General features: G+C 34.5%; 1 protein-coding gene and 1 long non-coding RNA gene across 5 annotated transcripts in view; one reads left to right on the top strand and one right to left on the bottom strand.

Annotated features, from left to right (window-relative positions):
• The window catches only part of CFAP69 (cilia and flagella associated protein 69), a 73,220-nt gene that overhangs the window by 29,854 nt on the left and 28,629 nt on the right, over positions 1–14,737 (bottom strand). For 3 of the 4 annotated variants that reach the window (XM_049714754.1, XM_004265623.3, XM_049714755.1), the window contains 7 exons: positions 11,578–11,727; positions 11,292–11,469; positions 9,468–9,591; positions 7,156–7,204; positions 6,938–7,059; positions 4,473–4,689; positions 1,744–1,908 (listed from right to left, as the gene is read on the bottom strand). In XM_049714754.1, coding sequence (XP_049570711.1) covers positions 1,744–1,908; positions 4,473–4,689; positions 6,938–7,059; positions 7,156–7,204; positions 9,468–9,591; positions 11,292–11,469; positions 11,578–11,727 — 1,005 coding nt within the window. The remainder of the gene's footprint in view (positions 1–1,743; positions 1,909–4,472; positions 4,690–6,937; positions 7,060–7,155; positions 7,205–9,467; positions 9,592–11,291; positions 11,470–11,577; positions 11,728–14,737) is intronic. The other variant, XM_049714753.1, reaches the window with a different exon arrangement.
• The window catches only part of LOC125965388 (uncharacterized), a 42,657-nt gene that overhangs the window by 3,762 nt on the left and 24,158 nt on the right, over positions 1–14,737 (top strand). The gene's annotated exons all lie outside the window — the stretch shown is intronic.

The raw sequence follows: 14,737 nt of genomic DNA, 5'->3' as shown, positions 1-14,737 counted from the left end.
CTAACCATTGGATATATTTTTCAGATTTCCTCTTTCTAAAATAGCATTGCACATATAAATTCCCTAATCCAAACCACTAATAGCTCCCCATGCTTAAAGAGAATGAAGTTCAAACTCTATTATGGTATGCCATTAAAAACTCTTTCTAGCTTGGCCTCTGACTAGACAATTAACTTTATCTCATATTATTTGTCTTCATAAAACTTTGACTCCACTTAAGCTAGCTCTGAACACATCATCATGTATATTTTGGCTTCATGTCTCTGTTTATGCTGTCCCCTTGCTTGAAAGACCCTCTCTCTCTCTCTCTCTCTCTCTTTTTCCTCTTGAAACCAGCCTTACCCTCACACCCTAACTCATAAAGATTCTTGTTAAGATTGCCCAGCATTGAAAACTACCCTGTGGCATTTACTCGCTGTATTACTCACTAGGTGCCTTACTAACAGTGCAGGGTAATGCATGCTATCTTTCTATGACATACATCTTTCCTTTTGTTTTCATTAAGGCAAGGTCCTGAGAGTTCTGTTCTATACATGTTTATGACCAGTGCCTACACAACAGGTGTATAAACATTTACATTTACAGTGCGATTACTATTTGTTGAGCTTATTTCTACTATAGAGCCTCTGTTAGACTCTGTAAGAGAAGGTTCCTGCCCCTAGGAACTCACATAATAAAGATCAGCTTCTTTCAAGTTAAAGGGAAAGGTCCTGAGAAGAAAAGAACCCTTGCTATTTGCTTTCCCTTCCCCACTTGCTACCAGGTAAGATTAAGACTTCTTCTTGGATATATGGAAAATTGTATTCATCCATTTAGGCTGGGGCCTTCACACTGAGTTCTGTATCATGAAATGTGCACAGAAGTGATAAAATCTACTTTCAGGTTTGGTCATCCCCCAGTAAACTCATCAAGAAAGTGAATGTTTTTGCCTAGCCCCCTTTTCAGTATCCTCATTTTGCTTACTAGTATTATTATTAGAGGGCACCACCCCAATCCACTAATGATGGAAGAGCAGGCACTGAACAGGTAGAAGAGTTTTTGAGTAAGCATTTGTAATTAATTGACATCCAGCAAATGATATCACCTTCTCATAAGGCAGTCACTGAACATGGATATGACAAATATAGCTCTTACTTCTCAAAGTCAGGAAAGATTAGGGCCAGAGAACTATTTATTTTTTAAATAACAAAAGGTAGAAAGCTTTTGCTTAGGGGTTCTGAATTTTACACTGAGCTCGCATGTATGTATGTTGGAGATAAAGTGACTTAGCACAGTCAACTCTTTAAGCTGAAAATTAAGGATATCCTGATATTTCACATCAGAAAACCTATGTACATTTCTGTATACACCAGTGTACCAGTGTTCTGGTAATGTCAAATGCACTGGAAAATGTAATGTTATCCTCTTTTAAAATGACTCCAAAAGGCCTGGCCAAAAAGTGGTGATCTTACTCCTAGAAGAGTGAAATATAACACTAGCCCATTAAAAAAAAAAAAAAGATAAAGATAATCCTAAATGAAATGGTATCTGAATTAAGTAAACAAATGTTTAAAGGATAAGTGATCATGATGTTTCAGTAAAGACAAACTAATTTATAGCAACAGTATGAAACAAAAATCAAGAAAATATTCAGGAGTTTGTCAGATATAGGACAAAATAAATGTGTAGAAAAACATTTCAAACAAAAGTTCTAATTTATAAACATTCTACTTTCATCAGGACACAAACATGTTATGTTTTTACCTATCAGTTGCTGAATTGCTCTCTTTTCACAAAGATCCTTGTTTACGGTCTCATGCTCAAGGTAGACCATGGCTCTCAAGAGTCTTAAACTGTAACGCATCTGGGCAAACTTGTTTCCACGGCCACCTGTACCATGAAAACTGTTCCCATGACTAAAGAAGGAATCTGTAGAGAAATATTAATAGTTACTTTACATCAAGAAATTTAGATTAGACATCTTTTATATCTATATAAGTTTAAAGAGATGTTAAAATTTTTGTCATACTTTAGGGTTTTTTTTTTTAGAGAAGTAAATATGATTCCATCCCCCTCCTCTTTCTATTTCCAGTACAGAAATATGTTTTTAAATTTTACTCAAATGTATGATTATTGTATGTATCTTCTGTAACTTGTTTCTGTTACTCAATGTTGTTTTTTTTTTTTGCTGTACGCGGGCCTCTCACTGTTGTGGCCTCTCCCGCTACGGAGCACAGGCTCCGGACACGCAGGCCCAGCGGCCATGGCTCACGGGCCTAGCCGCTCTGCGGCATGTGGGATCTTCCTGGACCGGGGCACGAACCCGTGTCCTGTGTATCGGCAGGCGGACTCTCAACCACTGCGCCACCAGGGAAGCCCTCAACGTTGTATTTTTAAAATTATTCACATTGTTACAAGTAGATCTAGGTCACTCAGTTTTAACTGCTTTCTACATCCAGTTTATAAATAACAGTTTATCCATTCACTAGTACAAATTGCTACAATGAACATTCTAGTTCATGTCCTCTTGTTCCCACTGAGAAGTGTTTTGCCTGTGACACCAGAATCATATACCCACATGGAATTTTATTAAAGTTGCCAAATTGTTCCCCAAAGTGGTTATATGGATACAATGTATAAGAAATAGATTTTTTCCCAATCTATTAAATGTGAAATGGTAGTTCATTGTTATCTTAATTTGCAGAGTCATTACATTTCTCTGATTACCAGTGGGGTTGAGTGTCTTTTAATTTTTTTTGAAAATTTGAAATTTTCTCCAAAAATTTTGAAGAATTTTCTTGGCAATCTCTATTGTTTGCCTACTTCTCTACTGAGTTATTTTCTTTTTGATATGTAGGAGTTCCTTATGAACCTGAATTCTAATCGTTTATCAGTCAGAGTGGTGAGTAAATATCTTCCCTCAATTTATAGATTATCTTATTCAGATTTTGTAATACAGATATTTCTGTTTTACAGTACTTAATACATTTAATAATCTTTTTTATAGTTAAGCTCTTCCGTATTTAAAAAGTCTGTTTCTACCCTGTTATCATAAAGATAATTTCCCATGTTTTCTTCTAAGATTTTTACAGTTTAACTTTTTGCATTTAGGGCTTTAATTCATTTTGCAATTGACTTTTTTAAACAAGTTGAAAGGATCTAATTTTTATTTTTTCACACGGAGGGCCAACTGCCCGAGAACCAACCTTCTCTCATTGATTGGCAGTATCATCTCTGATGATGCCAACCTCCCATATATTCCATTCCACTGGTCTATGCCTGGTCAAGTACCATACAATTTTAATTACTATAGCTTTATGGTCAGTCTTGATAAATAACAAGGCAAGTTCTCTTTCTTCGTTATAATATGCTTTCTTTGAAAGGTTCTTTTAGAAGTAGCTTTTTGTTTAATGCTAAAAAAAAAAGTTCAAAATACTGTTCTCAGTAGTATGTATAGGTTTAGAAATGTGGATTCTGGAGCTAGACTGCCTGCATTAAATCACTTACTATGTGGCAAGGAACAAGTTATTTAACTTCTCTGAATTCTACCCACTGACCAACAGGGCTAATAATAGAACCTATAACTCCTAGATTTGTTGTGAGGCCTAAATGGTTTAATACTGCTGAGGGGGTTAAGGCCTATCACATAGTAGGTACTCAATAACTGTTAGCTATCAGACTTCTTCTTGTTAGGCAGCATTTCCTTTTTTTTGCCTTATAGACTTCTGTAAACATAAATAATATAAAGGAGAGACAGGAAAATTGTTTTATTTAATGCACAGTAATTTAACATGACTAAATTTAGTAACTCAGCATATTAAAAACTAGAGAATAAAAATAAGCTATAATTTTTTCTTCCTCATGGATGAGTGCTATTCTTGACCTAATGAAAATGTACCATACAAAATTATTTCCAGAGCAAAGTTACTACCAGAGAAGAATACAGTATCTTACTTATAATTTTTTTTTAAAAAAGAATGTATTTCTTATTTCCCTTCTAAGAATTATGAGAATTGAAATGAAATATTCATACAAATTGGGGCTCTGCTAACTTGGCAGACTACATGTGGCTAGAGATCTAGATCTGAAGCTCCATGAAGGTATGGACTTCATTTATTTTGAACATAAATGTTTCGTTAGTAGCTAAAACAATATATGGTTACTAGTAGGCATTCAATAAATATTTGTTGAATGATTAATTAAAATATTACAGGACAGTATAATTATTGGATGGGCCTAATATAAAAATTTAAATCAGTTTATATGAATGATTCATTTTACTGAAAGGTATGCATCAACTATGCTAACATTTACTAATGTCTGACTATAAATGAAATCTCAGGCTTTTTTCCTTAAAACACCATTTAAACACATTAAGATCACAGAAGGCCAGATCTACTAGTTCTCCTTTTAATTGTATTTCTTTTTCTACACCGCCATTCAGTTGAAATATGTAGATTAGAATTTTGACAGGAATCTGAAAGGCCACTTACCTTCACTGTCACACCATTCTAAAAATGCAAGGACGTGAGCATTTCCCTGATACAACATGTACTCGTCTATTAAAAAAGGAGCCACTGATGACAAAGTGGCAATTGCGTGCAGTTGTAATTCTTCATACTGTGCTGCAGACCATTCAACTATTTTGTGTTTCTCAGGCTTTTTAACATAGGTAAACAAAGCCAAAATAACTTTGCCATCAATTAATAGCTATGAGAAAGGGCAAAAAGTACTATGTTAGAAACATAATTAAAACAATTTTATTTAATATAAGAAAATTTAATAAAATATTTCCAATTTGATGTGTTATTGATGATCATTTCAAAATACTTTCTTCCTAAAGATTCCAAGCTATGTTAAGTACCAGAAATTAAAAAAACCCAAAACCAAACTCACTAATAACAACAGTTCACTATGATCCCCCTTTCTGGGATATACACTCTATGGCTGACAATAATATAAAATAAGTATTAGTTTTTTTAATCTATGCTGCTTATATATGCAGTTTACCTCCCGCTTACGATAAAACCACAGGAGTCGAAAATTTAGAGCAAATAAACTGGTGGTTATTTCTGTCTTCCTTACTTTTGTTTCTTAAAGGAAACATTTCAGAGAGTCAATTGTATATATACTTTAAGAAGTCAATTTTGTTTGAAGTTATGATAATAGACTATGGCTATTTTTAAGCATAGGCAACAGAACTTATACAAATACTCTATCCAGTGAATACCAGTCAGGTCACAAGCCATAGTTAATTACACGCCAAGAATTTTAAAACTGTACTGAATCCATGATGTCAATAAAAATAAAACAAAAATGCAAAGCTATTATAATATGACAATCAAGTTAATATTATAGCTGATTCTGATTGATATATATTTATGGTTCACAAGATAGTAACACACCATGTGCTATATTCTATTCAATTTTCTTTTCATCTGGCATTATTCTACAAAGATTTTTTCACAATAAATCTATGAATTTTTCTAAATTTTCTACTATTCCACATGGAAAGAGCACAAGATTTAGAACTGAGAAAACAAGAATAACAATTAGTTCTAGCACTGCTGTAAGTAGTAAGTGGATAATTTTTTTGAAATACTCTGTGAACTGCATATAACAGTACACGTATTCATTATCACTACCATTACTGAGCCACAAACACAAACATATGACAGAAAAAAAATTAGTTGATTCCATTGCTCACATAGTGCTTTAAGAAGCTTATCAGTCTTTGTGCCATTTGACTTTGTTGTCAAACAAAATTGGTTTATAAACTATAGTGTAAATTTTCTTATCTTTGTATCTGTCATTTTAACAGTTATATAGTACGCCACTATAATAATAAACCATATTCTATTGAATGATTTTCTATATTGCATTTCAGAAAATACACTTAGCTTCTATGGAGTGTACATTTTTGATATGAATAATAAAGTTATAACTGTAAAGACAGTTTTTTTCTGAGCATTTTTTAGTATATGCTTCAAAGTGGCATTACCAAAAAAAATTGTTTTTAGCTCTTTTAATCCTCATAATAATTCCATGAGATAGGTGTTTTCCCCACTTTGAAGTTGAGATAACTGGAATTTAGAGACTCTAAACTATGTATTCAAGATCACATTGCTAGAAAGCGACAGCACTGGATTCCACCTGACTAAAGCCTTAACCACCATATTATACCACATTTATATTATCACTAATGAAATTGATAGAATGAATCCTCCCTTGGAACTTGAAAGAGTTTTAAGACTAAAATGAAATTTCAATTAATGCAGTAATAACTAAACTAATGGAATTGTTAGTAAGTAGTATATTTTTTTCTGTTGCTTTATAGTTTACAAAGCCTTTATCTCAGTCTCACAACAGAAGGAGGAACTGAGCCTCAGAAAGTTTAGGTGACTTTGCCAAGGCCATACAGCTAGTAGGCAATAAGACAGAAGTGAAATTCATTTCCAGTGCTCTTCAAATTACACCATGCTTTATGTAGGATATAAAGTATTAAGATAATTCATGGGTAATAAAAATATGTACATAAGGAGGTTAGATTTGTGTGGAGAAAAAGCAGGTTCATACAGTTTGAGATGGGCAGCATAGAGATGAGCAATTTCCTCCAGCATTAAAATCATCCCTCATTACTATGGTCAAAGATAGACTATTAGGCTGGGTGGGCCTATATGGATTTTCTTTCAGTTTATGTTCTCTTATTCAGGAGCTCTAAATATATAAATAAATCTCCACGGTTTTCCTGCTTTTCCTTGGTTTATGTGGTTTAAATTTAGGTAAATTCACTGTTCATTAATAGATAAGAATTTTGAAAAAGTGAAATTCCAGTGAATACGAGTTTGTTACCTTCTATGGTAAATATATGGGCTGATGAAAGATTTGCAGCCGTGGCTTTTAAAAAGTTATACTACAAAGTGAGATAATTTTAATTTTTATTTTGATTACTTTTTACCTGTATAGTAGATAAATCTTTACAAAAGGTCACAATTATATTGAATAGCAATTTCTTCAACTCAAAATCTTCATAGGAATTAGAAAACTTAAGACCTTTCACCAAAGGATTTTGGCTTTTAACTGTGAGAGGGGAAAAAAAAGGCAGAGTAAAATAAAAGCTGAAATGATGTATGACTCATTAAGATGATTATAAGTTGAAAGTTTTATGGTTTTTACCTTCATTAAATGTTGCAAACAATATCAAATCCCTGGTAAAGCCACACTCCTAATATAAATACACAAAATAAACAGAAGGATGAATTAATTATATGGAAATTAAGTTACAGATGCCCATATTTACTTAATATATAGGTATTTTTTTATCAGACTCTCCTTGTCATTCATCTGAGTTCATAAAGCACTAATAATAAGGGATGAAAGAAAGAAAATAGAAGCATATAGCCAGATAAACTTGTAATTTATTTAATATTAAACTTACTTCTGTAGGTTCTAAAAAATATATTACATTATTCTATGAATATTTTACAAGATACTGTTTAAAATTTGGTAAGAACCCAAAACGTACTGCTAGAAGTAACTTATGTAATTCATTATCTATATCTTCAAGGGACGAAAGAAGGGAAGAAAACAGTTATTTTCAACAGCTTTTCTTCTTAAACACTCCCTGGCTCCCCACCCTGACCCCAACCACTCTCAAATATGTCAAAGGTTTGGTCAAGAGACAACAAACAATTCCTACTTAACATGAAAAGCCCTGAAGAATGACCAGAAAACATTTCAGCGTGAGGGAACTCATTCCTGACAGAGATATCCTAGTTGGACTTCGGACATTAGGGAGAATTTATAGGGACAAACCTTGGGCTTTTGAGTTGGCAACTATATATTCCTACTACCTTAAGATCCATATGGTTTCTTTAAAATGAGAAGATGTTATTCCTATTGACTCACATTCATGGAATTCACCTGAATGTTTGCAAGGATGCTAATGAGAATTTATTGACTGACCAGGGGCTTCCACAGAAACATAGGCCCATCTACACATTACAACCTTGACTAGGAAGCTATGTAGGACGTTTTCCCCATTTGCACAGTATAAATTCCTTGACTGTTTGGTGTTTTAAAAAATTTTATTGAAGTCTAGTTGATTTACAATGTTGTGTTAATTTCTGCTGTACAGCAAAGTGATTCAGTTATACATATATTCTTTTTCATATTCTTTTCCATTATGGTTTATCATAAGATACTGAATATAGTTCCCTGTGCTATACAGTAGGACCTTGCTGTTTATCCATCCTAGATATAATAGTTTGCATCTGCTCATCCCAAACTCCCAATCCTTCCCTCCCCCACCCCCTCCCCCTTGGCAACCACAAGTCTGTTCTCTATATCTGTGAGTCTGTTTCTGTTTCATAGATATGTTCATTTGTGTTGTTTTTAGATTCCACATATAAGTGATATCATATGGTATTTGTCTTTCTCTGTGTGACTTAGTATGATAATCTCTAGGTCCATCCATGTTGCTGCAAATGGCATTATTTCATTCTTTTTATGGCTGAGTAGTATTCCATTGTATATATATACCACATCTTCTTTATCCATTCATCTGTTGATGTCTTGGCTATTGTAAATAGTGCTGCTATGAACACAGGGGTGCATGTATCTTTTCAAATTATAGCTTCGTCTGATATGTGCCCAGAAGTGGGATTGCTGGAGCATATGGCAACTCTATTTTTAGTTTTTTGAGGAACCTCCATACTGTTTTCCATAGTGGCTGCACCAATTTACATTCCCACCAACAGTGTAGGAGGGTTCCCTTTTCTCCACACCCCCTCCAGCATTTGTTTTTTGTAGACTTTTCTTTTTAATATTTATTTATTTTGGCTGCTCCGGGTCTTAATTGCAGCACGTGGGATCTTCACCGGGGCATGCTGGATCTTTAGTTGCGGCATGTGGGATCTTTTTAGTTGTGACATGCAGACCTCTTAGTTGTGGCATGCGAACTCTTCATCATGGCATGCATGCAGGATCTAGTTCCCCTACCCCCGACCAGGAATTGAACCTGGGCCCCCTGTATTGGAAGCACAGAGCCTTACCCACTGGACCACCAGGGAAGTCCCTGTTTTTCTGTAGACTTTTTAATGATGGCCATTCTGACCAGTGTGAGGTGGTACCTCACTGTAGTTTTGATTTGCATTTCTCTAATAATTAGCAATGAGGAGGATGTTTTCATGTGCCTGTTGGCCGTTTGTTTGTCTTCTTTGGAGAAATGTCTATTTAGGTCTTATGCCCAGCTGAGTAAATTATATTTGTGAGCAAATTATAATACATGAGGAGGATCTCAACCTTCCAAAGGGATGCAAAGAATAACTGGCAGAGTGCAAGTATACTGGTGACCATAATGACATTACAATATAACTTGGCATTACAACAAAGTACATAAATGTTACAACATAGTTCAGGACTCCCTCCTCCCCCCACATCCACCACTTCCACAATTAGAATTAAAATGCAATTTGATTCATACTTACAATCATTGGTGCTCCAGGATTTTGAGATATAATTGTTGTGATCACTAATATGTCATTTCTAAGCTGACGATCATAATGACTAAGACCTCTTGTAAACAGATTTTTAAATACTTTCTTCAAAGCCCTAAAAAGTGAAGTCATATCTTTAAAGCCATATTTCTATGGAAATACCACCTAAGTGTCTACCAACAAAATCTCCCTTTTTACATTTTACTACTCATTTCAAAATATTTCTAATCTTTTCTACACAAATCTGCCTCTAGTTCTCTGAGGGACTAGATAAGAATGGCTCAGTCCAATCTATACCTGGTGGTCAAAGTGACTGCTCTAAAATAAAGATTCAATCACGTCATTTTCCTTTTTAAAATTACTGATACTTAAAGGCTTTTCTTTGTTCTTAGGATAAAGTCCTACCTCCCTACCAAGGCTTATCAGGCCTTTCATGTTACAGTCCCTGCTAACATTGTTAGCTTCATCTCTCACTATTCTACCCTGTACTTTTTGCTCTCACTATATTGAATTTCTTTCAATTTTTTTGATTTTGCTAAATTCTTCTTTCACTTCTGTTCCCCTGTCTAGGATGCTCTCTGCATGCAGAACTCTTGTGTTGCTAAATCACATTTATCATTCAGATACCAGATTAGGGTTTATTAGGAAGTGCTGATTAACTCTCCAAGTCTGGGTCAGGTTCCCTGTACAATGGACATTTGTTGCTTTATCTTCTAGGAGCCACTTGCCCTTCTTGTGATAATAGTACCCTTATGTTTATTTAGGCATTCACTCTTTACCCACTTTTGGTCTTGTAAAGCTGCCTTCAACTAAAAGGAAGCGAGTTAGAGCATTCCTTCTTTCTGTCACTGTAACTCACTCTGAAATGGGCATATGGCCAACACCAGACCACTAAGGGTCAACAGGGACTCAATTATAAGGATTTTATTTGAGCTTTTGGAATAGCAAGTCTTATCTTCTGCTTGGTTTGGGGTTGTGATTATGTGAAGCTAGACCTCGTAGGTCTTACCATATGGATCATGAGACTAAAGCCAACACAGTGGAAAATAGTGCAGAGGGATGAAGAGGGCCCAAGTCCTGATATTTGCTGAGCCTTGAATACAGCTGCACATGAAACCAGTTTTATCCTTGACTTTGTAGTTACATGAGCCCATAAAATTTCCTATTCGGTTTATATCAGTTGGGTTGGGGGTTCAGTTGCTTGCAAACAAAACTGTGCTGATCCACCATCTTCAGGAGAACATGAAGGACCTTGCAGTAATCTCTTTCATAACATTTAGTATGCTCTCTTTTAGTTGCCTATTTACTTGTCTCTCTCTCTTAACATAATGCAAGTGCCGTGAAAGCAGAGACCATTTCTGTATTGTTTTCAGTTGTATTTCCACAGCCTAGTACTGAACTTGGCACAGAGCAGACAATAATTATTTGATGAATATATGAATAAGTAACTCAAAGGCTCACTCATATTTTATTGCTAATGCTTACTGTAGTATCTGGAAGACAGTAAGTACTCAAAAATAGGTTTACTAAATGAACAAATGAAATAGTTCTTTTAAATATCTAATTTTACTTTATACATACTCAAGGACATAATTTAGTTTTGTTAACAAGCTACTTTAAAAGCCTTCCACATAGAAAAAAAAAAGACTTGTTATTGTGCAGATGCATTTATACCATGGTACAAAAAAAATGTCCTGAAACATAGCCATTACATGAATCAAAAGCCTAACTGAACATAAATTAAAAAAAAAATTTAGTTATGTCACTGGCTATCGTTTTAAGGTTAAAAATTCCTATCTAACCACATATACTTACAGCAAACATTCCAAGTTACTAAGCTGTTGTATGATTTCTTCTTTTGAAGATTTTTCCAATAAGTTCCAAAGTATTTCGGATGAACGAAATAGAAGCTGTCCAGAGGGATCTGGGTCATTGAGGTGAGCACAGATTCCACTGGCTGCTTGTGCTTTCACCATTAAAGTACAATTAACTTCTGAAAATAAATTTTAAAATTATTTATGCTGTACAGCCTTGACATTACTAGATGAAAACAAAAATAGTTGAGAATGAAGTGTTCAAATATGTACAATAATATACAAACCAGAAGCTGAGAGATGTTGTAGAGTTTTAAGTACCCAAAGTTTCTCAACAAGTTGATTTTCAAACAACACCAATGACTGGACCATTGTTTTTGCCAATCCTCCAACTTCAGCCATTTTAATCTTATATGATGAACTAGCCTGCTGGTAACCTAACAACAATTAGTGAATAAATATGTACAGTTATTTCACATAGTAATCATCTACATTAAACAAAAGAATGAGTAAACATTAAACAACAGCAATAACAGAAACTTTAAAAAAGTTTATGGCATGTTAAAATGGTATAGCACAGGGATTGGCAAACTTCTATAAAAGGCCAGGTATCAGTATTTTAGGCTTTGCAGGTTATAAGATTTCTCTCTCAAATACTCAACTCTGCTACCATAGCATGAAAGCAGGCATAAACCATACAAAAATAAGTGGGCATGGCCGTGTTCCAATAAAAGTGTATTTACAGAGGGCCAATTTTGGCCTGGGGTCCATAGTTTGCTGATCCCTGGTGTAGCATTTGAAATAGGACTGCAGAGTTGGAGGCGTATCTTAAATTCTAAAAAAGAACAATATTTCTTTTCTCTAGATATACCTTTCCATGAAGGAAAGTGGCATGATTACAAATACTAAATGTTTTCACTATTCAAGTCAATACATTACTTTAGTGCTTTCAAGGGACCATAATTACGTAATTTGGTGATGAAATAAGAGGTGAAAATATAATGCTGTTCTGATAAATGCTAGTGAAAATGGTATCTTAGGGAAGTTTGATTCTTGGCGACATGTCTTATAATAATTTCCTTCTGCTGTAGCGCCTGTGAGAAACACCACCTCTCCTTTGATACAGCTGCACAGGTACCTGACCAACTACACTCAACTAGAGAGATTAAATACACAGCAGAGGGTACCTGCTCACGTGAGACGCAGCTATTTTCTCTCTTAGTGATATACTTATCTACCTCCCTGACTTCTTGACTTTTGAGACCAACTAGATTCTTTAACTTTGCCATAGTTCTGAGATGTCTGTCAGTTTGTCTTGTCTTTCTGAATTTGATCTTTAGCCCTGGACAAGGCCCTGTCCACTCCTGTGATGGGTTCTCTATGGTAAGGCCCTAGCTACTCACTTTAGGCATTTAAAAAATATAAAGAGAAAACCACAAGTTGCAGAATTTCACCATCCAGAGAGAACAACCTTAACATTCTGGTATATTTCTTTTGTTTTTTTTGATCTATTAAGCAGCTACTATGTTACAGATTATTGTAAATCTGGTATATTTCTTACTGATATTTTTAATGTATGCATATAACTTTAACAATATACTATATGCAGAATTTTACATTCAACTGCAGCCACTAAAGATTTTATTGTAAGCCTTTTCTCATTCTATATTTTCCCAAATCATAATTTTATTTGCATAATAGCCTGTCATATGCATGGACCAACCAAAATGTACTTTATACTTACTGTATCTTTATATATTGAGTTTACATTTCTACAGAAGGATATAGTAATATTAAGGCTCATGGACCTGATTCCTGTCTCCAGGGCTACATCTCTTACTATTGCTCTACTGAGGACTTTTCAGCTGTGGTCCCAGCTATCCTGCCATGCCCATCACCTGAAACCAACTGTGTGACAGCTAGTGAGAGCATTGCCTAAGATTCCCAATTTTCAGAGCCTGGTCAAATTAAGATCAACCTCACTTCTCTGCACCTTAACTCCTCTGTCATATCTTATATATCATTTGTCTCCCTTTCTTTCTATTTTAAAAAGACTGTGTATATATTGCCTAGGTTAACCCTAAACTTGTGCTCTTAATTCCATCCTCTCATGCCTTCTTTGGGAATTCCACCCTCCAATTTTCCACGTACTAGCTTCTTATTCCTCTGCCTATAGGGGAAAACTTCATTTTTCCCTATCCTAAAAATTATAAATAATAACAAAACCAAATATCTTTGATTTTGCTACCAGTTGAATTGTTCTCCATCTTCCTTCTTTTTCTTCTCCATCTGATTTTAATATATAAGTCTGCATTCACTGCCTCTGTTCTCACAATCCTCTCATTCTTTAGTCCTGTATCTGCCCTGACCACTTAATGGCAATAGATCTGCCAAAAATGAACTACAACTTTTCAGATATCACATCAGTTGGCGTTTTCATTCCTCAATTACAGAAGCCTCTACAGTATTTGACACTGAGACCACTACTTCCTTCATCAAACATTTCATTCACTGGCACACAAGACATGGCAGTCTTTAGCTTTTCCTCCTCCTCTCTGAACCTTCCTTCATTGCCAGTTTCTTTGGATTGCTTTTTGTTTTGTTTTGTTTTTCCCCAGATCTCAATATGGGCACTCTCCATGTTGCTGTTCTTGGTCCCTTGCTGCTTACATGCTTTATCTCCTGGAAAACTCAAGCACCCTGATGGTTTCAATTTTCACCTCTATTTGGGTGAATTTCAAACCTGTATTTCTGGTCTCTGCTTTTAGTATCCAATGTCTACTATCTACCAAACACTTTCTCCTGTTTATCTCAATAGCTCAGATCTGACAGTTAATAATTTCTTTACTCATTTCTCTACTTCATATGTCCTCCCATTTTTCCCTATTCATAAGTTAGCTTTCTTTTCTACCAGTCTTATTGCCACCCATTTAAAGGAACATATAACTTAAAAATGTATTTTATATCTTCTCTCCTTTCCTAGATAGATTATGAATTACAGAAACTATGAAGGTAGGAAGTATGTCCTAAGTAACATTATATCCTCTACATTGCAAGTGCCCTCTATCTTGATACCACCCATTTCAGTGTGACTCATTTTATCATTAAATATTATGATCCCTTAGCTGTAACATGCAGAACTCTTTTTCCAAACATGGTAGAGAATGTTATTAGCATTAGGAATTTAACATCTAGGTGGGTGGGACAGAGATTATGAATAATTATAAATATTATAAAATAATAATATTATCAACAGTATTAAATAACATTAATAGTAATAATTATAATTAAACTAACTTGGGTATGACTTTAAAAATTCTGTTATATTTAGCATCAGAAAAATCTAAAGTTGAAAAAAATACATAAATTTTTTTGTTTAAAATGACTGAAGAGTTTGAGACTACCAAAAGAACTGTTTTGATGTGTTGCATTTATTTATTTTTTAAA

This window comes from Orcinus orca, chromosome 9, assembly GCF_937001465.1.
Source record: "Orcinus orca chromosome 9, mOrcOrc1.1, whole genome shotgun sequence".
Taxonomy (NCBI): domain Eukaryota; kingdom Metazoa; phylum Chordata; class Mammalia; order Artiodactyla; family Delphinidae; genus Orcinus; species Orcinus orca.
The sequence above is the reverse complement of the archived record's forward strand: the minus strand, read 5'-3'. Positions and strand labels throughout refer to the sequence as shown.